Here is a 19,898-nt window from a genome sequence, read left to right on the forward strand (position 1 = left end):
CTCTGTCTCAAAAAAAAAAAAAAAAAAAAAAAAAGGGATCCGTGTCCAAGTCTTGGCTCCATCACTTACTAGCAATATTACCTCAGAAAATATACTTAAGTTTCTGAGTGCCCACATTTTTTCATCTGTAAAAGAGGAATAATAACAACTATCTTGCAGAACTGTTCTGAAGATTAAATCACTATGTATATAAAGTATGCTGAGTAGTGCCTGGCAATGTAATAAGCATATAATAAATATCATTATTAGTTTTAGGAACACAAAATAGTATAGGATCACAGAGGAGGAAATAGGTCTACCTAAAAGATGGACACAAGAACATGATATTCACCAGAGTTTCCTGCTAGTTTCAGCATCTGAGTACATGAGTCTCCTTCCCAAACCTCTCAGGATGACCCAGTGTGTTCAAGGTTCAACTCCTTGACTGCTGCCTGAACATGGTGGTAATGCTAACAGTAAACCCTTCTCTGAGGGTCAACGTTGGAAGGAAAGACAAAAGACTAAAGTACTGATGCATCTGAAGTGCTGGACTGAAAATCAAAGGACTCTGAATGTTTTCAAGCTTCTGGCTGGAATGGGCAGGTAGTTGGCTCTCTGACTTCCCACTGGCTAAAATCAGGGTGGTCTATCTCTATCTCAAGAAAATAGAGAAACCTACTCTACCTAGTGGAGCTTGGAAACTGGGCACAGGAGGGATAACTGCATGAAAAGACTATCTCACACCCACCACCCTGTCTCAAAGCTGGTCATCTGGAAGAGAAGAGTATAATTAAGTTTAGAGTTCAGTGTCTGGATGTTACTTTGAAACTATGCAAACACGGACCTGACTGAGGTCTAGCATCAAACTATGAGCATTAAAAGGAGCTGAGGTTTCAGTGTAAGTCTGTATATGGAAATAGTTTATGCTATTTCTGCCGGGGAGTTACAAGAGTTTTTTTTAAGTTATGAAAAATACTCTGACGTGACCTTTAGAAAAACAATATAATTATTTTGACTCTTCCAAATACAATCCTTGAGATATGTTAAATAGCAGACACCATTATTAGAAAAGGCAAATATTGCTTAAAATAAATTAAGCTATAGGCAAAGGGAACAATGGGTATTGTGACTGCTCTTTAGAAAGCCACAAGATTCATGACTACATGTTTAATAAAAATGTCACAGATGCACAAAGATGTTTTTGGGACTCTGTGCATCTAAAAAGAGAAATCTCAGTATATCCATGGCTTAAATCAAATGACAGAAAATAATTTTCCAAAAATACTAGAATACTACAATAGTCAATTAAAACACTGATTTCCTACATTAAAACTTCTTTCATTAACATTTCAATCCTGGCCCTCAGATTAGCTACATGTTACAAACTGGGCAATGATCTGCATTTCTGTTAAGTCTTAATAACGTTCTTCAGATGTTAGAAAGTATGTGTATTTTGATGTCCACCGTCTTGGATCTAGCTGCCAGCATTTACTCAGTCCATCTAACTCTCCAAGAACATCACTCTGATCTCTGCTGATACTCCACTGTCAATACTAAGCACGTATATCACCTCACAATTGATGGAAGAAACGAGAGGACCCTGACAAGCACACCAAGCTAGAACGAGCTGCTGACTTCTGTAAAGAATTCAAATAAGGACAAATTCACATAAGAATGATGTACATACCTGTACCACAGGATCTTTTTGTTGGTGTGATTAATGAGACATGAGCTGTGTCTGTGCATGGCCCACCTAGAAACAGAAAGGCAGGTGCATCAGTCAGGACACATCCTTTACATGACCATATAGCTGCTTTCCTGAGTAAAGAGAAACTTAAAAAGGAAAAGATCAATCTACAAATATACATGAGGAGTAGCAGGAGGAAAGACGGTGGTGGTGGTGGTGGGTTAATTCTAAGGACCTAATTTTAGTTCAGCAATTTAGTCTACAGAGATGCATAGTCTTTCTACATTATAACATGCTTTTCATTAAAAAAAAAAGTCAAATCTCACATAATAACAAGTTGAAGAATAACAATTTAATTAGAATTCAGATCTAGGTGAGAGGAAATTACCCACAAGTTTGGGAGATGTGTTCTTCCACAGAATGATAAGCAGGAGTACTCTCTCCTAGGCTGGTGTCTCAGCAGTCACTCTACCATGGAATTTACTGAAAAACTAGCCTTACTTAACAAGAAGCGGGAGGGTCCTTAAGAAACAATAAACTGGTTGTCAGAAGAAATAAGGATCATTTTCATATACAAAGAAAACACTGCTGACCAAGAAAGAATATCTAGTTTCATTACAAGAAATATGATATGAAGAGGCCCTTTATGGAATCTTGGCGGGCCCAGAGATCTGATGCATAGGCATAATTCAAGAGTATACAAGAGACATAGTTGCTGGGTGAGTGAAGGCTTGAAAATCAATAATTTCATTCTGTAAAATCAAGATCTTCAGCACAATCTGAAGTTGATATTGATACATACCCCAACACTCCCCACTGACATGCCCTAGGAGGGGCAGTGGTGATCATAAAGGAATAGAACACACAGGCAAATGTTACACATTTATTTTAAAAAGGGTCTCCAGGTGACTACAACTAGCAGAAGGAAAATATGGTTACTTGGTAGAGTCATGCATCTCCTACAACAAGAATTCGTATCATTTAAGTTACTCACTGAAAAGAAGGGCAAGACCAAAGAGCTCTGAGACCTGTTCCTAGAGCACGTGCTGCCGAGATTAATGGGTTTAGGACTTGGAGAGCCTACCCAAGGAGTTCACTCTTCGCTTACTCTTTACTATAACAAGGCCATAACAACAACAACCCTTAGTGTGTGTAAAAAGACAGAGGGAAAGTTTAAAAGAGAGGAAAAACCAAGTGCATGCATTGTTGATTTCAAAGAACACTTAGCAAACACCCACTATGTGTCACCACAGCTTAGCCCCACAGTCAGGGAGATCATCATAATCTTTCTTAAAAAAACAAAACTTATGTACATAAAGAACAATACATGACATCAATAAATAGCTAGATGGAAAGTGGTTGAGTGCCAAAACATATGGAACATATGCTATACGCAGTCAGGAAGGAGAACATTCATCATTGGCTTGTATTACTTGGAAATGCAAGAATTTGAAAATGAGTCAAGAATAAATTGCAGAGTTTCAAAAGTCAGACCAGAGAGCAGAGTATTTCAATTGAAAATTTTTCTATAAATGTCAGATTCGCCACAAAAAGCATAATGAACTAAAATTCCAGAGGTTCAAATGGGAAACTGTGACATGAAAATAGGCAACATGAAGAGACAACGAGGCACATGCAAAGCTAACACAGCCTCAACATCCTCAAAAACCCTCTGGGCACTGGCTTCTATATTCTATAGCTCCTTAAAATGCTGTAACTTCTGCTTCCATGTAAGGGTTCTTTGTTTTTATTGGCTGAAGCCTTCTTATTTCTGGAAAAGTATAGGCTTTTTAGAAGACTCAGTTCAACTAGACTCTTCAAGTGGGAAGTCTATGACAAACACTCCCTACTTGCTGAGTAATCTTGAATAAGTGATCCTCAGTTTAACAAAACAAACAAAAAAATGGAATTTAATCATCTGTATAGCAAGGTGTCATAAACCATAAATCTTTATATTATGTATTATTGCCACTTTCTCTTCCACTTGATTTTATGTTCCCAAGGACCAAGAATCACACTGATATCTACTACTAAGTCATGACTATGTAGACAGTGAGTGCTTAATAACATTCGTCAAGTGACTACTGCAAGCTATTTAACCTAATCAGAAGAGTAACAGATTTATATATATATTATAAAAATATATATATATTTATTTTACTTCAAGTTCTGGGGTACAAGTGCAGAATGTGAAGGTTACATTGATATACACGTGCCATAGTGGTTTGCTGTACCACCCATCATCTACATTAGGTATTTCTCCTAATGGTATCCCTGCCCCAGCTCCCCACTCCCTGACAGGCCCTGGTGTGTGATGTTCCCCTCCCTGTGTTCATGTGTTCTCATTGTTCAACTCCCACTTATGAGTGAGAACATGCGATGTTTGGTTTTTTTGTTTTTTTTTTGAGGAACTTTTTAAATTAGGGTGTAACATTTGAGAGAATGCAATAAGAGAATGATGTGTACAGGTCTTAAATGTACATCCCGAAGGATTTTAACACATATATGCTGTGTAACGACCATAGATCAAAATATTAGAATATTCCCAACATCCAGAAAGTCCTGGGGATCATTTTTTAAAACACAGGTTTCCAAGCCCTGACTCTGGAAATTTTGATGTATTAGATTGGGGTGGACATAGGAGCAAATTAGTGTACTTTTCTAAACCAGCTGGGCACAATGTAAATATTAACAGTCCAGTCAGTTCTAGTTTCTGATTACCCCTAACTTGGTATCTGGCCAAGATCACTGAGTTCCCACAACACTGTGAGCTGCAGAGTGCACAAGAGTCAGTAACAGCTTAACTAACAAAATACTTTTTTTTTTAAAGGACATAAAATAATCCATCCAGTAGAATTATATGAGAAAAGAGAAACTGTCAAATCAAAACCCGTAAAGAAATCTGGCTGATACTCATGAATTAAAACCCCATGTTTACAAATGTTCTAGATGATTATCAAAAGAGAATCTTTACCTCATCTTTAGTCTGAGAGTTTATTATTTTAAAAATTTCTAGTGAATAAATTTCTATAGGTTTTTGCAAATAACTTCAAGGCTACCCAGCATATCTCAACATGCATCATCATGAAAGTGTTCTCCAGAGAGCTTGTTAAACTAACAACCCAATCCAATGTATTCACTACATTACAGTAAAGTACAAATGGAACCATAGTTGAGCCAAGACAAATTGACAGCAAGAGTAACTGGTAGTGATAATATATCCAAGCTTTGATAATTGGGCAATGTTATAAACAGAGAACTTAGAGTTAAATTTGGTCTGGCAAACTACAACCCATGAAACACTTTAAAATCCAGAACAGGGGCATATCAGCACTGCACATATATTCTACACTAATTGTGCTGTCATCCAAAACTATACTCTCAAATAAAAGGAGTAGCCACAGGAAATTACAGTATCTACCCTTACACAATTACAGGTAATTCCAAATATTAACTCTGTTAAAATCAATGCAGGAAATTAGGGGCCACTCAAGGAAAACCTTTTCGGGTTTCTGTCCACAACAATACAAATATAACAAGAGTAACAGATGGTTACAGCAAACAAAATAGTTTTGAGAGTTAACAGTAAGGGTCAAAGTTCCTTTCCGGGCTTTCTAATGCCTGAGAGTGTGGCTGGCATAAGTCCCCATAAATCACTGTAAACTTGGCTCCCATTTTTTACCTTTCTTCTTCTTTACAAGCAACAGCATAGACAGAGCTAGTAACTAAAGAACAAGGTGAGAATGCCTCTTCGTGACTGTGGGTTCTACAGGTGAATGTAGTGTGTATGTGTGTGTGTTGAGTGGGACTGAGGTTGGGACGATAAACGTATTTCTAAGCACAGAACAATTCAAATCATTATCTTCTAGCCTGCATTAGTGGCAAATGAGTTTGGAAAAACAAGTCTGGGTTTATTAATGTTTAAAACAATCACAACGTTCCTTGCCTGGTATGACAGGTTCTTGGGATTCTGAGCCAGATGATATCAAGATTAACCAGCCTGAAGTAACTTTTAGGCAATCATCACAAATGCTTTTTGCTTTCTTTTGCTAAAGCAAATTAAATAACCGAATTTTTTCAAGCTTCTTCATTATCTGGAGATATTTATTAACAGACTAGCATTTTGCATTTGATATTACATTCAGAGGACTTTTTCCTTAAAAAACGTCAAGTTTCTGCAATTTAAAGTCTGGAGTTTGCCAAGTGAATAAACCCTCTGGTAACTGTGGTTTGTGACTAGAGAAGAGTGACTATTCTACCTTTTCTTCTAGGGATGTTTCTATTCTCGTATTAAAGGTGTCATACATAATGCAGCACTATGGATCCCATTTGCAATTCTACATGAAAGCCATGAATCTGTATTCTTCAGCTGTATCCCCAACAAGTGGAAATTGTTACAGCATTTGCAACAGGGTAGTAGATTTTCCTGGGGAAACAGTACTGACTTCAGCCCAAAAAGTTGAAGACATGGGTCAAATCTGCATACTCACTTCACTGTAACCTGAGAAAACAGGACTAAATAAAGATACCCCATTAAGTATCAACACACACATTTCAAAGTGAAGTACCAGAATTCTTATATTTTTCCAGTCTCCTACAGAGTTTCTGAGCATGTCAACAAACCCAGGGCTACCTACTCATGTAGTGGTCAATCCCATCAGCTAGTTGAAGACCACAACTCAAGGAGGAGGTCAAGAACAGGAGTTTGGAGGATAGCTGCATTTAGCCTCTCATGCACTCAAAATCCACAGGGAGTAAATACAGAAAAACAGCATTTCTTCTTAACCTTGAAATAGAGATCAACAATCTACTCTGAAAAGTTTTGTTAAAACAGCTGTGATGACTGGTTATTTTTGGCTCCTGGTTCCACTAGCCCTCATTGGCTGCAATTAAATCACGTGCTAAAAAGTCTTCAACACAGATAACACATCAATGAGAAAAAACAGACTATCAAGTAGTTGGTCAGCTAAAAATTGCCAGAAGTGCAATAATCAAATATTCTGCTATCAGTCCTTTCATGGTAACTGTAAAACATTAATACACAAAAATAGCCATTCCTTCTGTAGATTTGTAACACTTCAATTTTCTTACTTAATTAACATGACATTTATGTAACAGTATCTAATTAATTATCAATTAAAGGCACTGTGGGCTAATTAAAAATGCATCATCCTTTTTTAACCAGCTTGTCAATTCCACTCTATCATAATCTGTACATTGTTTACCTTTGCAGCATCTCACTGTTACAGGTTCACAGTTCTAAAGGTAATTTTGGACAATAAATTAAAGAGCTACAATTCTCTCCCCTCTGTTGAGATTCAGAATATCTTTTCTTTTTCTCCTAACCCTCCCTGGGCAGAGAGAGATTCAGAATACCTTATCAAGAATTTCTTGACGAGGCTTCTTCTAAAAAAAACAAAAACAAAACAAAGGACAAAATAAACCTCAAAAAAATCTATGGAATGGAGATAGTGAAATAAACTATACTGTTTCCTGATGTGTCCATGTTAAGAATGTAAAATTATCTTCAAAAAATTCAAACAATATATACTTACTGAGCAGTAAAATATTCCTTCTTTTGCCATTAATATACACATGGAGATTTAAAATAGCAAAAAATTGACAGTATTTAACGAGTATCAGGTACATATTAGAATGCACAAGAAAAGTCATCTTCAGGAAAGAAAATCCTAATCTCCAACCTCACCCTAAACCTGCAATTCATGAATTGTTTTAATCACAAAGGACACACCTAATCTGTCTACATAATTGAGTTTGAAAAGCACCATCGATTAAAAACAAGGATACATAAAGATATACTGAGAATCTAAAGAATTCTTCAACACAGATAATAGCCCTCTAATTTCTCCAAATGAAACTTCCAAATCAAATCATTTACAAAGCATTTTATGGAATCTAAGTGTTAATCTCTCAGAGTTAGAAGTTCTAATCCTAACTCAGCACATGATCTTTCACACTATTTTGATCTAAATTAGGGATTTATGAGAAGGGAATTTTCAAAGTGAGTCAGAAGTTGCTATTGGTAGCTAATCTATTTTGTTAAGAAGGGCTTCTTTCTCAAAAAAATCTTATGACCACTCCACCTTAACTCCCCTTAACACAATTACAGGCCTATCTCGGAGATACTATGGGTTTGGTTCCAGACCACTGCAATAAAGTAAATACGGCAACAGAGTTTGAGTTGCACAAATTTTTTGGCTTCCCAATGCATATAAAAGTTATGTTTACACTATGCTGTAAATTCTATTAAGTGTGCAACAGCATGTTGTCTTAAAAAACAACGTACATACCTTAATTTTAAAACACTTTATTTCTTAAAAAAAAAATGCTAACGGTCATCTGAGTATTCAGCGATTCATGCTTTTTTTGCTAGTGAAGGATCTTGCTTCAATGTTGATGGCTGCTAACTGATCAGGGTGGTAGCTGCTGAAAAATGGGGTGGCTGCGGCAACTGCTTAAAAAAAGAAAATGAACCCCACCACATCAACTGACTCTTCCTTTCACAAAAGATTTTTCTGTAGTAATGTTGTTTGATAGGATTTTACTCACAATAGGACTTCTTTCAAAATTGGAGTCAATCTTCTCAAATTCTGCTCAACTAAGTTTATATAATATTCTAGATCCTTTGTTGCTGTTTCCACAATGCTCACAGCATCTTCACCAGGAGTAGATTCCATCTCAAAATACCACTTTCTTGCTTATCCATAAGCAGCAGCTCCTCATCCATTAAAGTTTTATAATGAGATTGCAGCAATTCAGTCACCTCATCAGGCTCCACTTCTAATTCTACTTCTCTTACCATTTCCACCACATCTGCAATTATTTCCTCCACTCAAGTCTTGAATCCCTCAAAATCATCCATGAGGGCTGGAATTAACTTCCTCCAAGCTTCTGTTAATGTTGATATTTTGACCTTCTCCCATGAATCACTAAGGGTCTTAATGGCATCTAGAATGGTAAGCCTTTTCCAGATGATTTTCCATTTACTCTGACAGATCCATCAGAGGGGATCAGTATCCATCAGAGGAATCATTATCTTTGCCAGATCCATCAGAGGAATCAGATGTAAAATGTACCTCTTAATTATGACTTAAAAGTCAAAATGACTCCTTAATCCATGGGCTACAGAATGAATGCTGTGTTACCAGGCATGGAAACAACATTAATTTCCTTGTACATCTCCATCAGAGCTCTTGGGTGACAAGGTGCATTGTCAATGAGCAGTAATATTTAGAAAAGAATTTTTTTTTCTCAGCTGTAGGTCTATATAGTAGGCTTAAAATATTCAGTGAATGATGTTATAAACAGATGTGCAGTCGTCAGGCTTTGTTCCATTTACAGAACACAGGCAGAGTGGATGTAGCAGAATTCTTAAGGGCCCTATGATTTTCAGATTGGAGTTGGGCCCTGGATTTTCAGATCCTAGGGCCCTTAAGAATAAGCATTGGCTTCCACTTAAAGTCACCAGCTACATTAACCCCTAACAAGAGGGTCATACTGTCCTTTGAAGCCAGGAACTGACTTTTCTTCCTTAAAGTTCTGGATGTGGCATCTTCTCCCAACAGAAGGTAATTTCATCTATTTTGAAAATCTGCTGTTTAGTATAGCCACTTTTGTTAATGATCTTAGCTAGGTATTTTTGGTAAGCTGCTACAGCTTCTACATCAGCAATTGCTGCTTCACCTTGAACTTTTATAGAGATGGCTTCTTTTCTTAGCCTCATGAACCAAGCTCTGTTAACTCCAAGCTTTCCTTCTATACCTTCTTTACTTCTCTTAGCCTTCACAGACCTGAAGAAAGTCAGAGGCTTGCTCTGGATTAGGCTTTGGCTTAAGGGAATGTTGTGGCTGGTTTGGTCTTCTACCTAGACTATGAAAATTTTCTCCATATCAGCTATAAGGCCATTTGACTTTCTTATCATTTGTGTGTTCACTGGAGTAGCATTAAATTTCCTTCAAGAACTTTTCCTTTGCATTCACAACTTGGCTAACTAGTTGATGCAAGAGGTCTAGCTTTTTGTCTCTATCTTGGCTTTTAACATGCCTTCCTCACTAAGCTTAATCATTTCTAGCTTTTCATTTAAAGTGAGATACCTGACTCTTACTTTCACTTGAACACTTCAAGCCCATTGTAAGGTTATTAACTAACCTAATTTCAATATTGTGTCTCAGGGAATGGAGGAGGGGCTGATGAGAGGGAGAGAGATAGGGGAATGGATGGTTGGAGGAACAGTCAGGACACACACAACATTACTGATTAAGTTCACTGTCTTACATGGGTATAGTTCATGGTGCCCAAAAACAATGACAACAGTAACACTAGTCACAGAGCACTATAAGAGAGACAATATTAATAACGAAGATGTGTGAAATATTGCGAGAATTTCCAAGTGAATACACGCTGTTGAAATGATGGCACCAATAGAAGTGTTCAATTCAGTGTTGCTACAGATCTTCATTTTTTAAAAAACCATACTATGTGCAAAGTATAATAAAGAAGAGTGAAATAAAAGGAGATAAGCCTATGCAGTGCTGGACAGCTCTACAAATATTATGGTATGTACATGTGTGCTTATTATTAGCTATTTGCTCAACAAAACTAAAACTAAAATTCACCCACACCAGCTTCCCCCAGGGAACAAGAGAACGAGCAAACTGAAATCAGAAATGCTTTCCACTTGCCCAGTACTGACAGACTCTTTAAAGGAGTAAAAGTGGACATCATGACTGGGGCCAGGGGATGGAATGCTATTTCCTGACCCTGTAATAGCATTAATGGAACGAACCTTGGGGCACAGGCATTCTTATTCATATCGGTAATCCAGCACATGAGATGTTTAAAAATATGCTTTTTGCTAGTGAATGAAAATGATCCAGACCAAAAGAAATTACAAGATATATCTAGCTATTCAGAAATGCAATTAATAAAATTGATTTTCATCATATTTACATGTTCATCTAGCACAATAGTCCTCAGACTTATTCATCTTTAGAACTTTTAACACTTAAAAATTACAGAGGACACAAAAACTTGTTTATGTGGCTTATATCTACTGATATCCCATTTGAAATCATAACTTGACAAAAACTGTTTCAATTTAAAATTAAAATAATTACATGTCAACATAAAAATTTATTATTTTATGAAAAATAACTGCAACTTAAAAAACAGTGAGAGTGGCCTGGCTTAAAGGAAGATACCTGGATTTTCATGTCTATATCTGTATTTAATCTGTTCCATGTGTTGTTTATATGAATATGAAGAAAGCCCACTATTACATACATATGGAGTTGGAAAAGGAAAGATCTCACGGATGCTGTTGAGTGGGATTTGGTGACCTCTATAGGTCTTTGGACCACATTTTGAGAACCACTGGTATAGAACCAGTGAACCTAAAGGTTAATATAAGATCCAATTTTCCCACACTCCTTACATGCCAACTAACTTCTAGTCTTGCAGAAACCAACTGATGCATTAAGTGTAAATAACAATAAAAGGTTTTCCCAGTCTCAACAACATGTTAAGTAAATAAAGGCAAGGGATAGTAGAATAAACTAATCAAAATTTCAAACCAAGACATTCCATTTCTGCTACTTATGTAAGAAGAGTAAAAACATGTTTCATGGAACTCTAAAAGTATTCTGAGTAAGCAGTTAAATATGTTCAATTTTAGTTTGTCAGATATAATCTCTCACCTAGAATCCTATGACTGAAACAGAGCTTTCCATATGTTAAGATGCTGACAAACGCTTATCATCAATACTTCAAAATGTGATAAAGCCCAACAACAATTAACAGTTCTAAGACATCATCACCCTCTTGGGGATAAAAATAGAATGATCTCCATTTTGTCAGAGGTCAAAATATCACCTGGCTAATAAAATCAGTACAATTTTAGACACAGTTTTGTTTTTCCCTTGTGACAAAGCATATTTAATATGAATGCAAAATCTGAGGCTGTCACCTCTCCAATTTAGGCTTCAGTTTTGACTATTTACAGGCTTAAATAAGGCTCAACTCCGATTTCTACATTTGCATCATTTGCATTTTACCATCAACACAAGCATGATTCTCATAACAACATTAATGGAGACACTACTCAGCACTGGAAGAGCATTTTTTTTTTAAACATAGTTCAGCTAGTAAGAGTATTCTCATAAATCTCAGCCTGCAATAGCAAATGAAAGAAGGCTGCAATGCTTTCCTTAGAAAGGGAAGTGACTGGTGCATGTTCTTCCTAAAAGGCTTCCGAAAAAATGAAAAAAGACATCTATTCAGGCCATAGTTACTGCTCCATGGACTTGTAAAAACAACTCGGAACACAGGTGCCCTTCTCCTCTGCCTCTTTGCTGAACCTCTCCCATAGCTAGCTGTACAGCTGGAATATGATGAGTGACACTAAATGGAAATTACCTTAGTCCAAACCTTCCTACTTTACAGACAGAAGGAAACACTGTCATGTCTTAATAGGATCTCTCTTTGCAACTAATAGTTGAAAATGTCACAATTTCAATTATGTAGCGAAGGGGTAATACTGATATTTTAGAATTTTAAAAATTCCTCGTTAAGGTGACATCCTATTGTTTTTATTAAATCTAAAGAATTATCTTTCTGATGGATCAAAAAGTGAGCTGGTTTATAAAGTAATAGAGGCCATGAATACAAGATGTACAGTTACGGCATTGGCAGCTCTGTATTTTTAAAAAGAAGATCACAAGCACAATTTAAATATATTTATGTAAGCTTAAAATGGCTACTTCAACACATTCACATAAATGCCATTGTTTTTTTTGTAGCCAAACATTTTTGTCATAAATAAAGCTTAGATTTAATTTAAAATCAGCACAGTGTCACCTATTACTTGTACCTAGACAAAATAAAAACATGACAAGTTCAAGAGCTAAAGCTATGTGAAGTGTGGCTGTTTACTATGACCTTTACTTTCACAGAGAAGTACAGAACATTTAATTTAATAAGAACATTTAAAGAAATCCATACTGGGGGCAGGGGGGACAGTGATGACGTTGCTTCAAAACCTAGTTTGAATATCAGTAATTGTATAATCTCACATGTGCCTGAGGTTATCTTTTGGGAAACTAACCTTTCAGATTTGCAGACTTCTTAAGGGACCTTTGAAAACAAGTATTAAAAGCTTGCCAGTATTCTCTCTTGCAAAGGGGAATCTTGAAGAGGGAAATTTAGGTGATAAATACCAACAAGCAAAAATGGTTATTTTACAAAAGGCAAGTGCCTATTTGTACAGAAGAAAGAAAGAGAGAAAGAGAGAGAAGGAGAGAAACAGAAAATGACTCCCATTATTCCAAAAGTCTGAGATCAACTGTCACCACCACAAAGCAACCAAATTTTCAAAATCTGGTAGGGACTCTGCCTTTTCTTTTGAGTTGCTTTGTCTTAGGATTACTGTATGGTACAGAAAATTGTAAAATAATATTAAGCAGCTATTCAAAAATCAGGTATAGGCAATGAGAAGTCCCTCCTTTAATGTATCAAAACACAAAAAAATTGGTTTCTGAACGTAAGAAAAATTAAAAACAAAACTTTTCCTAAATATTTAAATCAGTAAGCATTGAATGGGTACTATGCTAGCAGCGTGCTAGGTGTTCTGGCATAGAGCAAGGAAGCATAAAATAAACCCTCTGCTAATTTGGAGTTTAGTCTCTAAACTTGTGCAGAGAGATGACATTCTCTTGTCAAGAACACAGAAGAAGGTTTTGAATAAATGAAGACAAACTATATTCCTTGATGAGAAGACCCAAAAGTTTATTAAAATGTCAATTATTTTTAAATAAATCTATATATTCAATATAATCCAAATCAGAAGATACTGATACACACTAAAAGCTATATGCCAGTTTCAGGATTATACTGGTTGACCAATAAAACGAAGCGCCTACGAACAGATCTATGTTTATGTAATAGTATTAGCATTTTAAACCAGGACCATTCAATGAATGGTTTTTGCATAACTGGTTATAATCCCTGTGTCTTAAATACCAAATAGATTCCAGATGGGTTCAAGAGCTAACGACAGAAAAAGATAAACTACAAAAGTATTAAAAACATATAGAAAAATATGACTGTCTGTGATTCAGACAGCCTTCTAAGAAAGGCACAAAACTGAAGACAAAAGACCAACAGACGTATATTAAAATTTAAAAAATTCTAATGAATACAAGGCACCCAAGTGAAAAATAAAAGCCAAGTAACATACCGAAATAAACTGGCAATAAATCTAAGAAATACTTATCCAGAATTTGTTACACATATAAAGAATTCCTACAAATCAGTAAGAAAAAAAGAGCTAATAAAAAATAAATAAGCAAAGAACAACACTGACAGGCAAATCACTAGAGACTTACAAATTGCTAATAAACATATAAAACTGTGCTCAATCTCACTATCAGGAGATGTCAGGAAAACACAAGTTAAGATGAGCTCTTCTTTTGCCCAACTTACCAAAAAAAAAGAGAAAGAAACAAAGAAGAAACCGCACCTAATGTTGGTAATGCTGTGGTAAACAATCACTCTCAAACATCATTCTTAGGAATATAAAGTCATTCAGTCATTTTGAAGAGTAATATTGCCATGTAGATCAAAATTTTAAAAATATATATATTCTCTGACTTGTTAGTTTCTCTTCCATGTATTTACCATGGAAGAATAACATGTGCACCATTAGCCATGTACAAAAATAGTTACTTGACATAGCTTATAATTGTGAAATATTAGAAACAGCCTCCAGAGAAAAGAGTAAAGGCTAGTAAGGATAATATGGAATATTATACAGGAGTAAGGCCAATCTCCACGAGTGGACTTGGAAAGCTCTCTAAAATGCATTAAAAAGCAAGTTACAAAACAATATATATAGGATGCTCTCATTTATATAAAAATAAATCTTATATGCAAACATGTTCACAGCTGCAGAGAAAAAATATAACCCCAAAATGAATAAACAATGGTTATTTCTGTAAAAAGTAGGAATTGGGTGATGGTAATTGATGAAATATTAGAATATTTTCATGTTCTATTCTATCTAAACCTGTGTCTTTGTAATGAAAAAATTGAGAATATAGTCATGCTTTACTAGTATACTTAAAAATAGGATGAAAAGTTATGAAAAAGAAAAGCAAGCCAGGAAAATGAATAACTTAAAAATTATGGCTTTGCTTTAATTTGCTTCTTACTTTGACTACAAATGGAAGGTCAGATGACACTACCAGTGCTTTAACAAGTTCCTACCCAGCTGACATTATAGAACAGAAATAATTTCTATAAGAAAACACTGCTGCACTGTTCAAGTCTTATATTTTGACAGAGATTAACTTAATGATCCCACACACTGATTTTTGATAAATTATAGCTCTCCACTTCAATTCAGCATATAACTGTACATTATCATACTGTACTGCAAAGTATTAATCTTTTCAGAACACAGCCCTAATAAAAGCAGCATGCTTTGCAGAAACAGCTTTAGGATAAATAAATAAATGCACTGGGGAAAAAAAACACCGTTAAATTAAAATCAAAAGAGACATTTAAAGTTTGGGCATTCTTCATTATGGGAAAGAATCTTCCACTTTGAGACTATTATATATCAGAAAAACTCCATCTGTTGTATAATTATCTCTGATAAACGGCCTGATGCCTTGAGCTTCGTTAGAGAAAAGGGAAGAGAAAGACACACACACAGAGAACTGTAAATAAATCTCCCCACCGTATTTCACTTAAAACCAGCCCAGCAGGAAGTCATAAAATATTTTTTAATAGGTGATATTTTTAATGCTTTACTAGAAGAAACCAGCCTGTTGTGCCCAATATCCGGCATCTTGAAATAGGCACAGTCTGAAAAAGGGAACACCGGTTTCATTTAGAGATTAGAAATTTAATTGGTAAAAACAAACAAATCAGAAGTTGAGCCACTTGGTGGTAGTGATACTAAATTTCCAGGGAACAGATTAAGGCTTGTCAGACAGAAATTAAGATGTGTAGCCAATGACGTCCAATGGATGTTCAGAGACCCAGGGGCATTCTAGCAAGGACATCTGTTAAAAGGTACTACCATTTTTTAAAAACCCCTGAGGGCGCTAGGATATCACCAGAAACCAGTTTCCAAGGAAACAATGGAAATCTCTCTTCAACCAAATTAATTTAACTAGAGAAAAAGTATGTTCTCAAATTTCTATTTTGGGAATCAGTGTCGTACTAAAGGAAAATCCAGTCAATACCTGGAAATGAAGTGTTAGTCATTAAAAATCCTCACTAACATGCCAGTTGAAATGGTTCTCACTTTTTCTGTATATTTTATTTTGCTACAACAAAAGTATGTCTTAGGTAGATGCAGCAGAGAAGAGTAGGAAAAAAACCAGAGTCCTGTAGTATACATGCAAAAGGCCCAGAGCTGAGTTCAGGCCCTGTGATGGGACTTAAGGAGGGTCACTATCTAAACCTCCCTTTTTCATGTATAGAATAGGAAGGAGAATATCTGCCCTACCTATGCTGCACACTGTCAAGGTGATCCTAGGAACATGTGCATCAAAATACTCTGTAAAACAGGGGTTTGCAAACTTCTTCTGTAATAGGCCATTGGGTCTCCACAGCAACTATCCAACTCTGCTACATATCACAGAAGCAGCCACAGACAATCCATAAACAAACGAGTGGGGCTATGTGCCAATAAAATTTTACTTATGAACACTAAATTAGGAATTTCATATAATTCCCACATTTTACAAAATACTATTTTTTTCAGTTGTTTAAAAATGTAAAAATCATCTCTAGCTTTGGGCAGCATAAAACTAGGTGATGGGCTGGATTTGGCTTGTGGGCTATAGCTTGTCAACCCCTGTTATAAACTATGGTTTTATATAAGTGCTGGTTGCTGTTTAATTCTTAATATGTGCCTCCACAGAGCTTAGAAGAGTGTTCTGTATGAGATAGGTACTCTCTAACTGCCAGTTTAGAATGTCGGACTATTTGAAAACAAGTCCATTTCTTGACATTAATCTTCCCTAGCAGTAGATATCAGTTCTCTTCCTCTTCTGCCTATAAAGAAAAAGACCAGCCATGACCCCTCTAACACCTCCATTTCCATCCAATATGCTAGTGAGACTGGGAAGAAAAACCCCAAAACTCAGGTAGACATGCACACCACAAGCCTCCCAAACAGGTCATAAATAGGGATTCTCAGGCCTTTAAAAGCATGACAATAGAAAAGCTGACTTGCATAAAGAATAACAGGGGATTTTGTATCTTGTAAGTCTAATCTGTTAAGACTCCAACTTAGGGTGGGCAGTCATCTGCCTGTACCTTAAGAACGACAACAACTGACGCATTCTAACTACAACCTGGCATTATCCTTTCTCTCTGCAAAAGTTGGTTCAAAAAACTTAACTACAAATCACACTCCATCTCCCTTAGAAAAAAATCTGGAAATTGGGAGAACAGTAAATAGGTAGTAGCAAAAGCACAAAGAAATGTTTTATTCTTTTTTAAGAGTTTGTCCAACACACCTTCCACTGTATAGCATAATTTGCAAGCAATGTCCTTTCAACCATAAATCACAACAGAGAATGGCAGCTATGGTGTGGTAGCAGAGAGCCAGGACTTTGGAGCCAGAGTGCTCTGTGATCTTGGGCAAGATAATCAATCATCCTGTACCTCCATATTCACACCTGTGAAATGGATACACTAGAAGTACCTATCTTACAGGGTAATTATGAAGATAAAGAGGGTTACTACAGTTGATCCTTGAATAAGACCAGTTTGAACCGTGCAGGCCACTTAGATGCACAATTTTTTCAAGCACACACAGACTGAAAATACAGAATTGACCACATATATGGAGGACCAACTTTTCATATAAGTGGGTTCCACATGGCTGATTGTGAGACTTGAGTATGCGCCGAATCCCCTGTGTATAATGAGGAATGACTGTGCATATAAAGTACTTGGAACAATGCCTGATACTTAGTAAGTATACTTGCTGTGAGCTGTTACCATTATTATAGCATTTAAATGCTGTGACAAGTCCTTTAGTCACTATTTGAATTTTGTTTACATTATTTTTGGAAAAGGCTTCCAATGGCTAAGCTCCATGGACTCTTCTGCAAGTACACACAGTTTGGGACAGGGAGACATATGTTTATATTTGGATAGAGAAATATCACTTAGAGCTTTTGGATATCTGCTTTATTTACCTTCAGGGAAGTATATTAAGAAATTCTTTTGGGTAAAAATCAGTCCTATTTCTAAGCTGGACATACTTTTGTCAATAGTTATTGTTCTATCTGCAGTCTTTTCAAAATAAAATGTACCCAGACTCTCACCACCTTCTGTTGATATGTTCATAGTTCAAGATCATGTTGATAGTAAGAGGATGAAAGCAGATTTAAGCAAAATCCATTTTCTTGTATATTAGGAAAAAAAAAAACAAAACCTTTTCACAAGCCCAAAAGAAAATGTAGCACTTCCAGTTCTATGCAAAAACAGTGGATCCATGACCACTAAATAGTTTACAAATTTTGTGGTACTTGCATTTGGCATCCCAAACCCATTTTCCAGCAACTGCTACATCTCATTTCTCTACATCTCTTTAGGGGAAGCTAAGAAGGAACCCACAGATGAAATTCTGCTCCCTTGAGGATACTAAAATATCAACACAGGCAATCTCCTGCTGCCTTTTCCTCCATCCTTCATCACCTTGGCAGATCACAGCTAAAGAAATGTGCAAGATGCAGATGGATCAGGCTGCCTAGTCTCACCTGGGCCTTCACTGGTACTAGGCAATCACTTTATCTCCTGTTGACTTTTAAAGCATCCACCCTGACAGCTTTTAACAAACCCAGGGTCACTTCTCTTATCCCCATATTTGCAACCTCCAAATCTGGCACATATCTCCTCACTCCAGCACAGTTGGTTTCAACTTAAGTGAGGCGGCAAACACGACCTGAAAAACCTTTGCAAATGATATGCAGGTTAACCACTACTAGCTACTTCCTCCCTTCCACCCCAAAATGCTTATGCCCCTGTTTGGGAAAACAAGTCAGACTCTCAGGGAGAAGCATATGTAGTCAAAAAGGTGACCTCCTTGTGTATAAAGACCTAATCTTATTCATTTCTATACTCAGCACTTAACTTAGTGTCTAACATACAGCAGGCACTCAGCAAAGATGCTAAATGAATATACAAACCACTGAAATAGTTTGTTAAATAGTTTATTTAGGTAATCCATCTTATGATCACCAAATTCAAGTGCTTCTTTGTCAGTTTACAGCGTTGGCAGCATTTTCATAATATTGTGACAATATACTATAGTGTCTGAAAGTGCAGGCTCTGGATCCAAATTCATGCGTTAGCACATGGGCTGCACTGCCATGCAATAGCTCTGCAACTTTGGGCAGAAAGTTAATGAACCTCTCTAAGCTTTAATGTCCTCATCTATAAAAACAAGTATAATAAAGGCACCTACCCTAATAAGCTACATTGAAAATTAAATGTTACTGCATCTAAAGAACTTAGAAGAATGTTTAGAATATAGAAAATGTTTCATAAATATGAGCTAACATTATAATTATTATTATTAAAGCCCACACTCTACACTGAAATTTGTTCCTTGGCTTTTGTGACCTTGCCCACCATCATTCTCCTCCTGACTTCTTCAGTTGCCTCCTTTATCCTTTTTGCTCCCTAAGTGTAGAGGTTTCACTTACAGGTCTATCCTCACTGCTTTTCTTTGCTCTCACCCTTGGCAACCTCATTTAACCCCTATGGCTTAAACTTTCATCCTCATGTGGATGAAGTCTACCTTGACTTCTCTCCCCTGAAAATCCAACTCAACCAGTTGCACACAATACAAACTTAAGTCATCACCGTATCTCCAATTGGCAAATCTCATTTCCCTAGATCTGTAAAAACTTGAGGAATTAGGAAAGAGATTAGCTTCAAAGAGTATAACTCTAAGATGAACATACAATGGTTCAAAGCAATGATATCACCAAAAAGAGAGAGAAAGGAAATGAAGCTAGTGGAACTAGACATCCTTAATCAGGCTGAAGGTATTCATATTTAAAAAAAAAAACCATAGCAGTCTACAGTGGCCTAAACTGGCAAGTAATTTTTGGTTATGATGTAGGTTCCCGCATATCTTAATTACACAGAGAGAAAGCATTCTTCTTGCCCACACAAATATTAA

General features: G+C 36.3%; 1 protein-coding gene across 2 annotated transcripts in view; it reads right to left on the reverse strand.

Moving 5' to 3' along the window:
- The window catches only part of ZFAND3 (zinc finger AN1-type containing 3), a 332,287-nt gene that overhangs the window by 71,187 nt on the left and 241,202 nt on the right, over positions 1-19,898 (reverse strand). For both annotated transcript variants that reach the window (XM_017522551.2, XM_017522550.2), the window contains exon 4: positions 1,667-1,732. In XM_017522551.2, the coding sequence (XP_017378040.1) occupies positions 1,667-1,732 (66 nt within the window). The remainder of the gene's footprint in view (positions 1-1,666; positions 1,733-19,898) is intronic.

This window comes from Cebus imitator, unplaced genomic scaffold, assembly GCF_001604975.1.
Source record: "Cebus imitator isolate Cc_AM_T3 unplaced genomic scaffold, Cebus_imitator-1.0 Scaffold24, whole genome shotgun sequence".
Lineage (NCBI taxonomy): Eukaryota > Metazoa > Chordata > Mammalia > Primates > Cebidae > Cebus > Cebus imitator.